Raw genomic sequence first — 19,014 nt, forward strand, 5'->3', positions numbered from 1 at the left:
TCTGCATACTCTGTTTAAAAATCTAAACTAAAAAGTAAAAATACCCCTAAAAAGCAACTGTCAGAGTAACACGAGTAAAACAGCACAAACATAAACTTTATTTTTCAGTTTTTATCAAATTTTAAGATCAGATTCATTGCATAAAATTTACACATCTTCTGCAAATCAAAGCTACTTAAGTTCACCGTGTGCAGCAGTAGCTATAGTTCTCTGCGGTTTTCAGTATTTCACACATGTCTTTAGGTCTGACCAGGCTCCGTCTTCAAACAGGCAGGGTGAGTGGCGAAGGAGAGACCCTGGTGTTGGGAAGTAGCCGGTCCGTGGACTGTGGCGGCCTGATTCACAACACCAGCTGCCCCGCCTCGCCGCAACCACAAGATGACGCTCTCATGCAGATGCGTAAAGCGATTTGGACTGAGCTGAAAGGGTTCCATCCAGAGTTCCATGTCATTGGGTTCCTTCTGGGGGTGCAGCGTTGGCTCTCCCGCTCCCACATCGGTGACAGCTGTGAGGAGAATACATATGCAAATGAGAATGAGACTCCACCGCGAGCGTGAGACACAGGGAGAACTTTATCTGCGCTCCACATGTTAATTTCACTGATTAAGGCGAAGAAGAAGATACTGAGTCTGTGCTTTAGCCTCGTGCGCCTTCACCTTAAATGCAAATTTTATAATCACACTCAGCAATAAACGTCGTGTGTGTGTGTGTGTGTGTGCGTAACCTAGTAAAGGGGGATATAAGGTTGTACTTAGCATATAAAATGAGTAGGGATTAAAATACGCATGCACAGGAAGTGGTACGAGGTCATTTCATTTTGTGTCAGTGGAGTAGTTTACATTTATATATGACTCACTTTATAGATGTGTTTTATAATATTTCTTAGTTTTTTGTAGTTTATTTTTGTGTAAAGGGACAGCACCTAATAATGAAATGTAAATAAAGATTAAAGCCAATGTAGATCATTTCCATCAGGTTGGTGTCAAACAGACTGCAGGACGGAAAAGAACAATCACACAAAAGCAAAATGTAACACACAACACACTCGCTATATACACAGAGAACACACTCTATATCAGGGGTGTCAAAAACATTTGCCCATCAGCAAAACGGCTGCCCTCAAAGAGTCAGATGTAAAATAAATGTAACTACTTTTTAACTTTTTTATTAACAGTTTCTATATTTATTACTTATTCAAGTTACAAACATTGCATATTCATTTGTATAGATGTAAAAATATGGCTGTGTAACGGCGTATCTCTTGATAAAATGACATGTTAAGACCATCAGACCTTTTAATTTATCAAGTCAAGGGCCACATAAAATGATGTGGAGGGCCACATTTGGTCTGCGGACCTCGAGTTTGACACATGTGATCTATATATACACACAACACTCACTATATATACACACCACACTCACTATATATACACACACACACACACACACATATAGTACACTCACTTTATAAACATATTTTGAAATTTGAAGTTAAAAGATGAAACTCATGATTTTGTAAATACCTAATTCTTTATTTTGTTAGTGTGTGTGGGTGTGGGTGTGGGTGTGTGTGTGTGTGTGGGGGGGGGGGGGGGGTGTGTGCGTCAGAGAATGGACAGTGTGACTTGCTCTTAAGCACTGACTGAATTACATTACACAATTTATTTCCGTAAATCAGGCTGATGGAAACTAACTCTTCAGCTTAAATCTGGTTTGGAACATCTCTGTTTTAATGAGTTTAATGTCTCTGTACATTATCTCTTCAAATCCCTAAACAAAACTGTATTTTTGTCCCGTAAACCTGCCCCAGATTTAGAAACGTGACCTTAAACAGTCTACGTACACCTGACACGACACCAAGTTTTACGGCACGTGAAATGATAATATTGAAACTACTTAAAGTCTCTGATACAATTAAAACAATGAAAGATAAAACCAATAAACCATTTTTAAACAGACGGTATCTTTAAAAGCCATGAGGAGCAAAAAACACAGCGGAAAGAACTAATATTAGCCTTAGAAGTGACTTATCCAACCCTCTACAGCCCAAAACTTTCCGTTCTACAACAAAAATGGCAAACTTCTTTCCATTAAAGCTGATAAAATACTGAAGAAATAAATATTGGCCCTAAAACATATTGTTCCAGCTCCTGTGTATGGAACTTTAAGTTGATTTAGTGACTATTGTGATGGTCTAAAGTTGTTATGGACATGAATAATTATAACTTTAACACAGAATATTATGGATGAGCAGGGCCGTCAACTGAAATTTTGGGCCCCCTGTAATACAAATTAATAGGAAGAGTGTCCAATTCTGGGCCCCCTAAGACCCTGGGGCCCTGGACAACAGACCCATTTGTCCTCCGCTGTCAACTCCCCTGTAGAAGTTATTTTTTTCTGCACATTTAGGTGATACATTGGTGATTATCTCTGCTGCTGATCATCACGATTATATAAAATGTCCCACGAATGATTTTTGTTTATCCTTTTTATCACGATAAACAGTATTATTGTTTATTGTCCGACGCCTAGGGCTTGTGTGTGCAAATATTGAGCATTTGAGTGGATATTTTGTCACGTTGTCTGCACTGTGATGAAGCCTTAAGCTGCAGAGCGTTGAATGAATAACCTTATGCAGCCCCGCCCACTTTTGTGCCTAAACGTTCCAAACCACGATTTCTTTGCCGTGGCTATTACGGGTAAGAGGGAACGTCATTCTTTAAGGGAATTCGGGAAAAGTTTTGCCTGAAAAATATGGTAAAAAGTCAAAGTCACTGGCCCCAGACAAAATAATATAGTTGTCCCTCGCTATAACACGGTTCACCTTTCGTGGTCTCGCTGTTTCGCAGATTTTTCAAAGCAATTTTCCATGCTTTTTTACAGTGTATGATCGTGCATTGTGTTGTGCGTCCTGATTGGCTGTTGGACTGTAGACCATTGTGTCGTGCGTCCTGATTGGCTGTTGGACTGTAGACCATTGTGTTGTGCGTCCTGATTGGCTGTTGGACTGTAGACCATTGTCCATCAGTCTCCTCCGTGCCGTGTCTCCTGTCCAGTAAAGAATGTGTTCAGACAAATTTACATAAACGTTGGATCTCAGTGTGACTCTGAAGTGCTGTACATTTGCAATTCGTTTTCTCCCCGACAAAACCCACAATGTCGATGAAACATTCTGCACCGACAAAGACGCCTACGAAGGTTTGAACTTTGAGAGAGTTTAAATGAGAGAGAAATGTGAGAAAATGTTGACGCCTGTGTGAGAAAAGTGTATAAAGTGTGTGGTGAGGGGTTTTACAGCAAAAAAACAGAGAATAATTGTAAAAAATAAAGCTAATACTTCACGGATTTCGCGTTCTGCGGGTTATTTTTAAAACGTAACCCCCGCGATAAACGAGTGACCACTGTATTGGTATTTTTCTATTGCACCTGATGTTCTTTTAATACTTTACATATCTCTCTCTATTTCTACATCTACATTTTATTCAGCGAGCGTCAGAACGTCTTCAAATCCGACATATCTGACAACCGCAGCTTTAACTCCAAACGTACTTGAGTTAAAGCTGCGTTTTGTTTGTAGAGCCCAGTCCTTTTGTCTTTGGCTGGTGTGAAGCTGACGGCGATGCAAGCAGCAGCTGAATTCCTTTAAATAGCCTCGCCTGCTTCATCATATGGTTGCTATGGCAGCGAGCCCCTGGTTTCGAGATAACGTCCACATGCTTCAGGAGACCTCCTCCACCTGCGTGCTATATAGATCTCACATCTCCAGCACTTTACAATGCACACGCGAGACATTCAGGTTTGTCTTTGCGGTTAGAAATAAAATATCACAATGTGTTTTTGAGTTTTCAGCTTAAAATAATAATAATACAAAAATAAATAAAATAAAAATAAATGAAAATGAAAAGAAATAAAATAAAACAAAATAAAAATGATAAATAATAAAAAATAAAATAAAAAGAAATGAAAATGAAATTAAATGAAATAAAATAAAACAAAACAAAACAAAACAAAATAAAAATGTCGAGGCTTGAATTGCGAAACAATTTTAAAAAATGAATAGATTTGACTGAAACAGATGAACTCATTTATGTATTTTTTCCATTTATTTGTTTATTTCTAGCAGATTAATGAACGCACTTAATGCACGTTTCACATATTTTTTCTTATTTAAGCTCAAAAAGGAGTGGGAGTAAGAAAACTTATTAAATCCCACTCTTATTCACATTTCTTGGAGCGATACAGGGAGAGACACGACGGGCGTAAAGGGGCTTTGAACAATCACTGACACACAAACGAGGCTAAATGAGTTTAACGATTGCTGTAGATAGTATTGTGAGCCAAAGGAATTATGGGAAACGTCATCTTTTAACTCAAATGAACTCACCCTGATTATTTCGCTGTATATTTTATCTCATCCTCTCATTTCTGTTCATTCCCAGCCCCCTTCCTTTGTCTGGCATCCTGCTTCCTTTCTCACCCCCTCATTCTCCAGTTTCAGCACAGGCCCTCGGTAACTCATACATTTAGACCGTTAGCGAGCGCGAGTTTACCGTATAGCGCTAGAAAGGCAGCTCTGGATCCGTCCTCGCGGTCTCCAAAGTGCACTCTTTAAAGATTAGCGAGCTTCGGCATAGGTGGGATTACAGAGACACATTAACAACCAAATATTACATTTTTTTGGTTATGAGCAGGAGCTGGAAACCTGAAGAAATAGTGCTGTCAATATAAATATTATTATTAGCGCTATGGCAACGAAAATCAAATAGAAATCAGCAGTTTGATTGGGAAAAAAACGTAGCAATCCAAGCTCGTAAGCATACAAGACCAAGAACAAACAGATAAAAATACATTTGAAAAACAGAATGAGAAGAGATTGAAAAAATGGGCCAGACAAATGTTTTTGAATTACCCAATTATATATCAGTTGTTATTTTATGTCTCGGCAGCTAAAATTAGAGCCAATCCAGTGTTGTCGGATCGGCTGTTTCATTAGAACAGGACAGATGGGAGAGTCTATGAACAGAAAATAGAAAGTACATCCAAATAACACGTGTAAATGGTCTGACGCGGGTTATAACGAAATATAAACTAAAATAAATGGCTTTAAAGTGAGGATTTTAGAGTCTGGAAGAGCTGGAATAGATATGGAGCTTGTTTTGGGCATGATTTGCTGAACTGAAACTAAAATTTGTAATGTTTTAAATAAAAATATATCTGTGTATATACAAATATCCGCAGATTTATCTTATATTGCATACTTAATTTTTGGCATTTTGGAACATCAGCTGTCTCTAAATACACAACACTGATGTGAATAATGGGTGTTTATCAAAAATAAATGGTCTTATATGGAGAATTTTTTAATCTGGAAAGCTGGAACAGATATGGAATTTGCTTAAGTATGATGTTCTAAACTAAAACATTTGTAACATTTTAAATAAAAAAAAAAAAATACAAGATGGCTAGACATAAAATTACTGAGTTAAAGGGCGCTCATGAAGTCAGTGCTCTCATTGGGTTTCCCCGTAAATGAAGGTAAAGAAATAAAAAAAAATACATCTGGTTTATCGCGGGGGTTGAGTTCTAAAAATAACCCAAAATAGGCGAAATCCGCTTAATTTTTTACAGTTATTCTATTTGTTTTGCGGCTGTAAAACTCCTCACCACACACTTTATACACTTTTCTCACACAGGCGTTAACATTTTCTCACATTTCTCTCTCGTTTAAACTCTCTCAAAGTTCAAACCTTCGTAGGCGTCTTTGTCGGTGCAGAACGTTTCATCGACATTGTGGGTTTTGTCGGGGAGAAAACAAATTGCAAACGTACAGCACTTCAGAGTCACACTGAGATCCAACGTTTATGTAAATTTGTCTGAACACATTCTGTACTGGACAGGAGACACGGCACGGAGGAGACTGATGGACAATGGTCTACAGTCCAACAGCCAATCCAGACGCAGAATACGATGCACAAAACAGCGAGACCGTGAAAGATGAACCGCGATATAGTGAGGGACAACTGTATATAAAACAAATGCTTTTATATGGGGAATTTTTGAGTCTGGAAAGCTGGAATAGATAGATTATTATTATAGAAATGGCTCCCATGAAGAGGAGAAAACTCTCATTGCGTCTCTCTGTATAAATAAAGATAAAACTACATCTGCTCATCTCCAAATATCCACGTACATGCATCAGCAGTTGTTCGCAGTAGTTAAATTTTTAGCCTTTGGACCGTCAGCTGTCAGTAGCTGTATATATAACACAGATAATGGTGAATAATGGGTGTCTATCCAGAGAAGTCAAATGGCCCCCTCCGCTTCCTCTTAAAACACACAGGCAGGCTGATTGCATTTGAGAGAGCAGGGCGCGCCTCAGCATCTCCTAATGCGTCTGTAAATTGAGTTGGAAAATGACGATGACTGTTGTCTGCTCCCGGGATGAGGAGCAGGGAGGAAGAGGCTTGTTCCCGTCATTTTAAATCTGACACTATTAAGCAGCGGGCCGTCACTTGGGTCAAACGTTAGACTCGTTTTCTGCCGTTTCGACTCGTGCCGAGCGTGGCTGTTCGCGACCTGCTGTGCCCTCGCCTTCCCCCATCTCCAAACTACGATGTGTTAATGTGTGATTTAAAGTACTATTATTACGTAGCAGCGCCATGTCAACTATGAATAAATCCCTTTCGCCTTGATACAGAACTCTCCCGACTCCCTCTGAGTTGAGCCGTTTTCCCGTCATTTCAAAGCATCAGTTTCGCTTTTCTTTTTTTTTTCGTGTTCTGGTTTTACAATTAGAATCGTATTTTCAGAAACAGAAAACTGGAATAACCTTTTTGCAGTTTAAAGTCACAGAAAGAGGGAAGAGATTCAAGGAAAGAGGAAGAATTTAAGACGTTAGATTCAAAAAGAAAAAAAATGTAACCCGACCTTAACCTCATTTCTATACATATATTATTGAATGGATAAGAAAGCAGTTGCCGTAGCGATTACACAATAAAATAGGCTATGTATTTATTTCATTGTGATTTTTAGGGATTCTAGATTATGTAATTTAATAATCCAAGTGTATAATAAATGAATGAACATGGGTTATAACTGCAATTTCAAACGTGGATCCATTTTTTTGTTTAAAATAGTTTACTTTGTTATATACTTCTTTTATCCATTTCACACAAGTGTTGTTCATTTGTTAAAGTGTAAATGTAGTGATATAGATTTAAAAGAATTATACATATTTTGGTCACAGTAACAATATGAATCAATTTCTTATTTTTTCTTATGAATTCTGTGTATTTCTTTTTGTTTTGCTCAAAGCCGAAGCTTGAATTCGAAAAATTTTGTCAGAAACGTCGTAAAAAATAACCCCTGAAATCATATGAAAAGTACTTTTTACTTTTCAGTCCTGTTCAGATATGTAGTGGAGTAGAAAGTACAGATGCTACTCTCAAATATACTGCAGTAAAAGTAAAAGTATCAACTGTAAAATGTACTTAAGTAAAGTACAGATACATAAAAGAATCTACTTTACTACTTGTACCTTGTTACCTTCCATCACTGTCGTTTAAGCCGTCTCTACAGTGAAAGGTTTACTCTATGCAGACACATCAGCCGACACACCCAGGACCAGGCGCACACATGAACACAAACACACACACAAGCACAAGCGCACACACACACACACACACACCCAGCACCAGCCAGATGCAGACAAGCGGAAATGTCTTTATGTTCACTGCTCTGGCTCCGAGTGTCTGTCTGTGTCTTTGGGCCATTCACCAGGACACAAGGGCCACACACTTCTGCTCGACAAATGCATTAGAAACACCAGCCACACACACACACACACACACACACCCCGACAGACACACACACATACAAGCACACAAACACCAGTGCCGATTTACACTGTGAGGCTGTGTCACATTCAAGTCTTTGAGCATTCGCAATCACACACACAGACAGCACATGAGCACAAACACACACATGCACAAGAGCACACACACACACGAGAGCACACAAGCACAAACACATGCACAAGAGCACACACACGACAGCACACAAACACATGCACAAGAGCACATACATACACAAGCACACACATACAGAAGCACACAAGAGCACACACATACAGAAGCACACAAGAGAACACACATGAGCACATACATACACACACACGAGAGCACATGAGCACGAACACACACAAGCGCACACACAAGAGCACACATACACAAACACACAAACACAAGAACACACACACGAGCACACACACACTCACCATAACACACTGGGATCCCCGTTACACAGATCATGCCACTCCTGCTGTATTAGATTATAACATTATCTAAACTCTGGTCAGTTCAGGCTTCAGTTGGCAGAAGTGCAGCTTTAGGAGACATTTCTGTACAGAGCGTGCATGGGCAGCCTTAGCACTCATAGATATAATTGAATACTGTCAGCGTATTGGATTTGGGACCTGGAAGGCATCGTTGGTCTTTTTGCAAATCCTATATGTACATAAATCATATAAACCAAATTGCTGTGACGCCATCCTCTCAAAGATCCCATTTCTATTTGTGCTACTCTGTTTCAAGACACAGTTTATGTCCCCGCAATATATAAAAATCCTTATGCAAGTTTAATATTTGATTGTTGGGTTTTTTATTTAACAGCAGAGCCTTACATTTACTCTTTAAAGTCCCCGGTTTGCTACTTGGCAGACGAGTTTGGCAAAGACCGGAGCCAAAGGAGCACTAACCCTGATGACTCCTGCAGGTTGCCAGCTCCGGGGAGGGCAGGACACAGGCCTTGGCCGGACCAAACGGATGGGTACGACACAGCCCCCGTGCCCACTGGAAGCTGAACGCTGCAAAGAAAATACATGGTCAGCTTTTTAAGTGGACGCATTCAGCATCTTAATACCAGCCCATGACAAACGCTGAGGATTTGGAGATGGTTTGGATGGATCGAGAAGGAAGTCACTAACAACGCTAATAATGCTAACAAAAAGTGTGTAGTTTTAAAGTTAGTACAGTGAGATGACACAGATAAGTCAATGGTATGGGTGGATCTAGAACAGACATGTGCAAACTACGGCCTGAGGGCCACACACGGCCCTTTGGATTGATTAATCTGGCCCACTGAATGTGACCAAATTATATTAAAATAGGTGAAGGTAAACCTTGTTCAGAGTTTTTCTACTGTATTTATTTAACTGAAATGTAATAAATTTAATTATTAATTTAATTAATGCATTTGGAAAACAATTTGTACAATGGGCCTTGCATATTTATGCTTTGCTACATGTTACAGGACAAATCTCTAATGTAATATACATATATGTCCTGTCCGGCCCCTCAAATTTTAGAAGCCATTGCGGCCCGTGCGTCAAAACGTTTGCCCACCCCTGATCTAGAATGAAGTCGCTAACAAAGCTAAAATAAAAGTGTGTGATTTTTGAAGTTAGTACAGTGGGATGGCACAGAGTCAGTGCTATGCCGTGCCATGGTATGATATGGATGGGTTTAGAAGGAAGAAGTCGCCAACAATGCTAGCAAAAAAGTGTGTGTAAAAGCCAAAGTTAAATCTGTCAACTGGACAAAAGGTTGTAGGAGTGAAGACATTTGGACACTGCTCATCCAAGCCGCTTCTTCAGTTCAGAACTGTCTACCAATGCTAACAAAAAGGTGTGGCTTTAAAGTTAGTACAGTGATGTGACACAAAGTGCTACAGTATGGTATGATTTTTATTTGTACAGGCACAACGACATTAACCAAGAAAAGTCATAAGAGAGATGCTAGTGCCAGGTTGTAACACGAATGCTAATTTACACCTGAAGTCCCTGAGCGGGTTAGTGAAAATACATATTCAATGTATATAGACAACACCAAGTACACCGAGGATTAGCAAGGGTTTACCACTTAGAAGAAGGCTGAAAAACTAAATTAATTTTACACAAACGCCTTTACTACCAACACGACGATCCCGGCCAGAGACGCAGACACCTAAGACCTACACACTTGTCGGCCATCACAGAGAAGTGGCAGCGGCGGCCATTTTGCAAAGCTGTTCTGGAATGCTCAGTTACTATAATTGCAGTGTAAAGTTTATTTATTCAACATCACAGACAGAACCTCCTACTCCAAAAAGCACTTACTGTTGTGCGTAATTACAGGGGCCTTCTTTGTAGCGAACGCAGAACCTTATAGTGTAAAGTGACAGTCATGTCATGTGTCTATGTAGAGGCCCACACCAGAGCCAGCCTGGAGAGTGTGCATCCATGTGTGAGCTCCGCATGGCATCAATGTAAACGCGGCTCGTAGTAATGTATGTGGCGATGCCGATGGTGTTGGGGAGGGAGGGGTCTGTGTGTGAATGTGTGGAGGAGGTGGGAGGTGGGGGGGGGGGGGGCACACCCTACAGCTTGACAGTGTACACACAGGGAGGAGGCGTGTGTGTGTGTGTGTGTGCGTGCGTGTGTGAAAGAGAAGGGAGAATGGTACGAAATGGATGTAAAAAAAAAACGAACAGCAGAAAGCCAACGAGAGTGAACAAGAGGAGAAGTGTACAGCATGTTCTTATCAGCGCCTTTCAAACACGGGTCGGTCACTGTTTCAGAGCGAGAGTTTTCGGAACATATGACACGAAGCGGCTTTAGCGTTTGCGCAGGGTTCGGATAAGCCTCGTCTTTGCAGTAGTTTCATTATTGGGCAGTGAAGTTGTAGACATTCTCAAAGCCATGCACATGTACGTGATGCAGACGATTCAGGTTCGTTCTAGTTAAGATTTTCGTCATGGAAGTAGAAGCATTTGGGATAAAAATCTAGAACCATTCTCTTGTTGTTCCTGTTAACTGATTTACTGAGAAAGTATGTCCCATTAATATGTTCTGACACTATAATCCATATTACACATACGTTCATTATTGATTCTTAACAGCCTAATGGCCACGCACTCCTGTCATACAAAGAAAGGGTCAGACACTCTGGACCACACTCCCCGTCGTCGTCATCATCATCATCCTCATCATCATCGTCACATGAGCTGAATTTAACAGAGGCCAAATAAGGATAAGATCGTGTAATACAGTCACTCACACAAAAACGCATCTGATAAACTGGTGTGGCGTGGAGCCGTCCCCACGTCTGAGACTCTGCTGATGCGTTGAAACGGCGGGGTCGGTGAAGGGGATGTGTGACAAAGTGCTGTCAAACACGACGGGTTGAATAAGGGCGTCAGGGGCCGACGGAGGAGGAGGACCCATCAGAAAGCGGCGCAGTGCGTACGGGTGCCAGCCGACTGTACTAAATGTGCACAGGCATCAGAAACACTGTATATGAGGAAGCGCTTTGGGTATAGTTTGGGCATGCGTTGGGCACACGGGGTCTCACACACACACACGCACACTCGCACACATATGACACCAGACAGCGCATACGACCGCCGCTCTTTGTCTGGGATCACTGGTCAAAAATGGTCAGCACTAAGGCACGTTACATGTCTGCTACACCAGTCTCCAGTCTTCCTCACATGTATGCTCACACTCGTAGTCATGTGCACGGCAGATGACTCCCCCTCCTGGCACACGCATGCACCGACGCCCCCCCCCCTCCTTCCCTCTTACACACACATGTTTTAACCTCATTCTCTGTGGAGCCTCTGTGACACATTACAGTAGACCTGGCCATAACCCATACACCAGTGTTACCCCCTTCCTCTCTGCTTCTGTGTCCTCAAAGCACACCCCCACCCCCACCTCCTGGCTGGATCCTCGGCTGTGACCGTGTCCTCCTATCACTATGAGTCAGGAGACAGCGATGGGGAGGGAAACTAAAACGCATTAGTTAAAATTAGTTATTTTCTCTGTCTATAAAACACGGAGAACTTTGCGGTCGCTTCGGCTGGCGGCAAAAGCGGTGGTGTCGGAGTGCCAGACAGAGAAGACCCTTTGTCTCCCACCCACCGCCACCGCACAAGAAGGGATGCTGTACCTTCACACACAAACATACACATTAATTACAGTGTACATGGAGGCTCTAGCTCACAAAGCTGACAATGCCTTCCTACTTCTCACTATACTATTGGCTCTTACAAAAGACTGACACACACTGACACACATCTTGGAGTATGTGAGTGTATACCTGTGCGTGGAAACACCAAATACCTATGTGAGTGTAGTAACTCAACAGCATGCATGTAGTGTGGGAGTGCAGCGTCTGTACATGCGTGTCCTCAAACTCACCTGGCAGCGCTCGGGAGCCGGTTGTCCTGGTAATGCCGCCTCAGCCCGGGTTGCAGAAATCTGTGACACCTGATGTCCCTCCTCCCTCCACACTGCTGTAGTATAGGATCAGTAGCTACACCCTAGCACTGACCAGGAGGGGAGGGTGGGTGGTGGTGGTGGTGGGGGGGTTGGTGGGCGCACGGGGAGGCGGGGGTTCTTATTGAGCATGCGGGTCGTACCACTCGGCCACGCGTACACGAGGGGCACTTGGCTCGTAGTGATAGCGAACGCGCTGATAGGCTGCTGGCGGATCACCCTGCTGTCTGCTCGCACATGGTCTCTTCCTGCTGCGGACGATCGGATTGGCTGCCGCTCTTCCTCCTTCATCAAAATGTAAAATTCCAAGACAGAGAGAGTAGTGCTGTGTGTGTGTTTGTGTGTGTAAGAGAGAGAGAGGGAGACAATGCAAGTGAGGGGATTTTTTTTTTTTTAGATTTTTTTTTTTTTTTTTTAGAAGCTACGTTTATCATAAAGACTTGTATGAACTATGGGTGCGTGGTCGTTTATATTCACGATCACTTTGGCACTGCCGGAATCAATGAACGCTTTAGGGCCTTTGTGTCACCGGCGATATACAAGATGCCATTGTCTGTGTGGGCGTGTGGTAGAGGAAGGGAAGAGGTAGACGAGGGAGAGATGGAAGACAAAGAGAGAAAGCGATGGGAGGACAGCGGGGAGAAGAAGGGAGCAGTGTGTGTGCGTATGCGTGTGTGTTTCTGTTTCTGTGTGTGTGTGTGCGCGCGACCTGCTAACTGTCATCATGAGTCTGCAGAGCCCGGCACCCGGCTGCAAAAGGGGGGATTGTCAGTCACTTCCTGTCACAAGCTGTCACACTAAATGGACCCACACTCGCATTTCAATACACCGTCCCATCGGGAGCCATGTCAAGGATGGAGCCTGGCGGTACTGACAAGCAGATTCACCCCTTACGCAACCTCTCACTCCTCTCCTCTCCTCTCGAACGCCTTTGTTTTCCTGTAAATAAAACGAAAGAAATGAAGAGATAGAGCTGTAAACTTTGTAGTACCAAATAGCAGAAAATGGCAGATGACATACGCTCTTGAAATAGTGCTGACTCACAGACCGAAAGGATGGGCCGGACCTCAAAGTAGACAGTGGTGAACCTCGAGATCCGGAAATGTTTCACAAACCTATTAGGGCTAAATGCAAGGAAATGTGTAACAGGGGAGGCGCCAGGGGGGGCTTGAGGGGGCATTAGCCTTCCCTAGAATGTCCAATGCTCCTCCATAGCTCCCACAAAAAAAATGTCCCCACTTTCACAGCACTAGAATGTCCAATCTTGACTAAAAATGCTGTTCAAAATGAGACTTCCATATTAGCTTTTATAAGTCACTACCATAGACTGTATATGTAAATGGACATAGCTAACCTGCCAGCCGCTGCGTTCCAAATAGGAAGTGAACGTGGAAGCACTTCCGGCTCTGGTTCTGGTTCCAATTCACTTCATGTTACAAAACTGTGTCCTCTCTCTGTACCTGCTGCTGTCAGACTCGTCATTTTGGTCTTAAATGTTCGTATTAACCCGCTCTACATGATCCTGGGGTTTTCATTTCGCTATTGTGTCCGTAACTCAAGATACAAACATTAATAAGAGACCAATCAGCTGCCTTCATTCCCTGAGATTGGTCCGCTAGCGTTAGCAACAGGTTTGACTGACAGCGCCCCCTGCTAAACCAGCGGCGCAAGCGGGAAGAGGTGTTACCGTCGACAGCTTCACTCCAGATTGGCTCTTTGGTTGCTATGATACGGTCGGTCAGAAACTCAGCTACAAATTAGCCACTATAACTGCTAGCCTCGATGAGCCTCATTTGACTGGAGTAAAACGCTGCGGGCGACGTCACACTCACTTCGTCCACTTCTTCATACAGTCTATGGTCATAACAGGGGCTAACTCCATGTAAACTTGTTTAAACCAGCGAAACAAACATGGTGGAGGTACACAGGGGGTTCACTCCGTTGTTAAAAGGCTCTAAATTAACATGTTAATTGAGCACCCACACTGAAGACCTTAGCTCCCCCTTTGCTCCTCCAACTAAAGATGTCTGGCGCCGCCCATGTGTAGAAATGAGGTTTTGTGTGGCGGTAGCGGGTTTGTCACACAGACGGAGAGCTAACGGCAGCTTTGATCGCGAATGGTTTGGACTAAAGAGTTTCATCCTCACACATGAAACAGACCTACGCCGTTCCCTGGTTTTTCTCTGTCTCTCTCCTCCTGCCGATTTAATTACCTTCTATATTTATCAGAGCTCAAGATGCTATTTTGGTTTCAAGACTCTTGTCACTGATATCAGAGCTACATTATTCAGAGGGAGCGCTGGGGGCCGTCAAAAGCAGAACAAGAGTAGTCCTCACTGGAGCCTAACCCCAGTTTTGTCATTTTTGTAATATTTTAGTTACTGCAATAGTTATTACTGTTTTGTTTTGGTTTCAAATTTATTTAAAGTTCATGATTTGGGGGTCAGTCTAACTCTGTGTATTAGAAAAGCCCAATCTTTAAATATTCTTAAATCTTTGTTGAAAACTTATTGGTTGTATTGTCTTGTTTTATCGTGTTTTTGCATGTTTTGTTTTATAAGATTACACTTTATATTGCCTTTGTGCAGCACTTTGAGCAGCTGTGGGTGCTTTATAAATAAACTTAAGTTATCTAAGACCTCTGCAGGTGCATCATGGGAAAATGGGGTGGAGTTTGACCTTCTGTTGCTCTGTAAATTCTCCTTTTGTGTGTCCTCAACATGTGAGCACTCAGTAAAAAGTTTTTAACTGCATCTGGTTTGGTTTGGATTTATTTCACTTTTGGGACATTTTAAAAAGGTGGAACAGGTGAGCAAATGTTTGGACCTTTCACTCCTGTCAGCCCTACAGAGGAACCATGGAGGTGACATAGCCTCATTTCCACAGGGCCGGTAAGGTACAGAACCTAAGTGTTTCCACTGCATTCAGTGATCCGTACCACCTTTTACGGTCCAAAGCAGACCGCTGGAGGTACTACCTTCCAAAGGGGTCTGGAACGCTTGGGACTTTGGACCAACTTACAGGGGGCGGTGGTAGTCTTGTCGGCTCACAGTCATTGGAGGACCAGCAGCACTGCAGCTTCCTCAGCCGATGTTCCAGGCACAGCTCTGGGTCCAAGGCTCTGCAACATAAATTTAACCAGGTACAGGATAGAATATCTGAGCTCAGATTATATAAAGTCCTGTCAGCTAAGTAGTCAGTTATAAGTTAGTCAAGTCAAAAATTCTTTGATGCAGTTTTGTACCATCCTACCGCACCCCAATTATCTGCAGTGGTGGGAGAACGGCCTGCTTTCTCAGAAGGCCAAATTTTGGTTCAGTCCAAACAGAAAGACTCACTATCCCCCTCGTCAGGGAGAAATCCAGTTCCAAGGTCCACTCTAAAAAACCTAGCCTGTATAGAGAACAGGGCTATTACTAAAGAGTTTGTATTTCTATCTTATTGTGGCCATAGTATTAATGTACCGTATTTTCCGCACTATAAGGCGCACCTAAAAGCCTTTAATTTTCTCAAAAACCCACAGTGCGCCTTATAATCCGATGCGCCTTATATATGGATCAATATTGGTCAATTATGACACCCGTAGTCAGGAGGCGTCGCTGAAGTAATAGCGGTAATAACACTTTGAGCACACTATGGGCCAGTATAGCTCACCTAGACCTAGACTTTTATTATTTTTTAGCCATAAAAATCATGTTAAACGAAGTATCAGCATTTGCTGCATTTTTTCCACACAACTACTTCTATTTTACACATCCATCCGTATTTTTTCTTTTACGCGTCGAATAAATGACTGGGAAAATCCCCGCAGCCCCGCGCTCTCATTCGTCACCTTCAGGACAACAGAGGCAGATTTACCGTAATGACGGTAAAATATTTAGATATCCCCGTGTCTCCGCTTTGAGACGCCGTTTGAGTTTACATGAGAGCACGACTGGGCGCGGAGTTACGCTGCTGGAAAGTCCGCAACCCGCTCTATCTGCGACGACAGGATCCGACGCTATAGGGATAACGGGGAGACGGGGAGACAGCGCCGGGCGACATACGCCACAATCTGCCAATGGATCGCGGATGCCTGGGCTGATATATCAGTCTCAACTGTGGTCCGAGCTCACGAAGGCAGGAAATGTCACTGAACTGTTAAGACAACAGCAGCGACACGGATAATGGCGATTTTGACGACACAGAATCGGGCTCTTTGAATGAGCTCGACCAACTGTTCAACTCAGACACTGAAGAGGAAGAACTCGACGGATTCGTGAATGAGGAATGAGCTGAAAAAGTGAGGCTTTACGTGTTTCTTTCACGTGTTTACAACTAAACAAGGCTGGGAGATATTGTGAATATGGACATTAACGTTTGAACAACGTTGAGTTATTGTTATTACTTTGCACTATTTCGAGAGTTACTATATTGTGAATGCATTAACTTGTTTTGTGAGTTTGACTGACTTATCTGACTGTTTTGTTGACGTTCCCTTCAGCGCAGCTCCATCTCGTGGATGCGTAACACAACCCCAGATACTACAGTAGTTTATATTCTATGCGCCTTATAATGCGGTGCGCCCTATATATGAAATTTGTTTTAAAATAGGCCATTCATTGAAGGTGCGCCTTATATTCCGATGCGCCTTATAGTGCGGAAAATACGGTAAGTGGTTTAAACCTCTTACCTCTTCTAAGTCTCTGCCCCAAGTGGAGGAGTTCAAGTATCTCGGGGTCTTGTTCACGAGTGAGGGAAGGATGGAGCGTGAGATTGACAGGCGGATCGGTGCAGCGTCTGCAGTGATGCGGTCGCTGTATCGGTCCGTTGTGGTAAAGAAGGAGCTGAGCCCAAAGGCGAAGCTCTCGATTTACTGGTCAATCTACGTTCCTACCCTCACCTATGGTCATGAGCTCTGGGTAATGACCGAAAGGACAAGGTCGCGGATACAAGCGGCTGAAATGGGTTTCCTCCGCAGAGTAGCCGGGCGCACCCTTAGGTATAGGGTGAGGAGCTCGGTCACACGGGAGGAGCTCGGAGTAGAGCCGCTGCTCCTTCACGTTGAGAGGAACCAATTGAGGTGGCTCGGGCATCTGCTCAGGATGCCTCCTGGACGCCTCCCTAGGGAGGTGTTCTGGGCATGTCCCACCGGGAGGAGGCCCCGAGGAAGACCCAGGACACGCTGGAGGGACTATGTCTCTCTGGCCTGGGAACACCTTGGGGTCCCACCGGAGGAGCTGGAGAACGTGTCCGGGGTGAGGGAAGTCTGGGAGTCCCTGCTTAGACTTCTGCCCCCGCGACCCGGCCCCGGATAAGCGGAAGAAAATGGATGGATGGTTTAAACCACAACTTTGGAAGACCTCCTGTGTGGTACCGGTGCCCAAGACGCCACAGGCCAAGGAGCTCAGCAGCTTCAGGCCGGTGGCTCTAACATCTCACCTGATGAAGACACTGGAGAGACTGGTCCTTGGCCACCTCCGCTCCACCGTGAGCTCAGCGATGGACCTGCTGCAGTTTGCGTACCGGCCTGGCATCGGAGTGAAGGACGCCGTCATCTACCTGCTGCACCGCTCACTGTCTCACCTGGAGAACCCTGGCAGCACTGTGAGGATTCTCTTCTTTGACTTCTCCAATGCTTTCAACACCATCCAGCCACTGCTCCTGAGGGACAAGCTGGAGACTGCCGGGGTGCACTGTCCTCGCGCCCTTTCTTTTCACCCTTTACACTGCAGACTTCAGACACAACACGGACAGCTGCGTCCTGCAGAAGTTCTCTGATGACTCTGCCATCATTGGCCTCATCAAGGATGACGACGATGTGGAGTACAGAGGACTAACACAGGACTTTGTGGACTGGTGTCAGCAAAACCACCTCATCATCAATGCAGGGAAGACCAAGGAGATGGTGGTGGACTTCCGCAGACGCCACTCTACTGCCCCCTTAGTGAACATCCAGGGAAGGGACATTGAGAGAGTGGACTCATACAAGTACCTGGGTGTTACCCACCATACCTATGTGCAATACTCAAGTCACTTTACAGAGATGTTACATTAGAGTCTATTTTTAGTTGTTGTTGTTTTTTTTGTTGTTTTTTTTAAGCTATTTATCTATTATCTTGTTTTATTGCATGTACCATTTTCCTTCTGTTCTTTAACTGTGCAGTGCAATACTAGAATTTCCCCACTGTGGGACTAATAAAGGCATATCTTATCTTATCTTATCTTAAACTAACACTTTGAACAATTATTTCTATCAATTATAATCTTCACATAAACATTTCCAGTGTAGCTTATAACCTTGAGATGTAAACAATATATGCCATAAAAGCATATTCAATCATCAAAGGTTTACATTTTAAACAATTAACATGTATAAACCATAAACTATGGTAAACTCTACTTCTATACTCTTAATCATGGAAAATAACATTCACGGTTTTTTTGCAATGTAATAAATTTGTATTTTCAATATAACCAAAAATAAATAAATGCCCATCTCTGTGTTTTTTTACAGTGCAATATGAGCGCGAGGGCAAATCAGGACAGCGGTGACGTCACATACTCAAATCACAGCACGCGCTTGTATTAAGTGTAAAAATAGAATAAAATCTTTATATTATTGAAATAGCTTAGCTTCAAAGGTGCATTTTATTGTTTTTATGGCTTATTTTCCATCTAATAGTGCTAAACTGTTCATAAGAACGTGCCCCTGCGAT

The 19,014-nt window shown here is 43.1% G+C and overlaps 1 protein-coding gene across 1 annotated transcript; it reads right to left on the reverse strand.

The window, feature by feature from the left end:
- Positions 1-226: 226 nt before the first annotated feature.
- On the reverse strand, positions 227-17,853 carry LOC129456673 (uncharacterized). The gene is made up of 6 exons (XM_055225472.1): positions 17,774-17,853; positions 15,338-15,437; positions 12,460-12,601; positions 12,239-12,333; positions 8,756-8,863; positions 227-505 (listed from the first exon to the last, which is right to left on the reverse strand). Exons 1-6 carry the CDS (start codon positions 17,851-17,853, stop codon positions 341-343), a joined length of 690 nt encoding a protein of 229 aa, XP_055081447.1. The 3' UTR covers positions 227-340.
- Positions 17,854-19,014: the final 1,161 nt, after the last annotated feature.

The sequence above is a fragment of the Periophthalmus magnuspinnatus genome, chromosome 11 (genome assembly GCF_009829125.3).
Source record: "Periophthalmus magnuspinnatus isolate fPerMag1 chromosome 11, fPerMag1.2.pri, whole genome shotgun sequence".
NCBI lineage: Eukaryota > Metazoa > Chordata > Actinopteri > Gobiiformes > Gobiidae > Periophthalmus > Periophthalmus magnuspinnatus.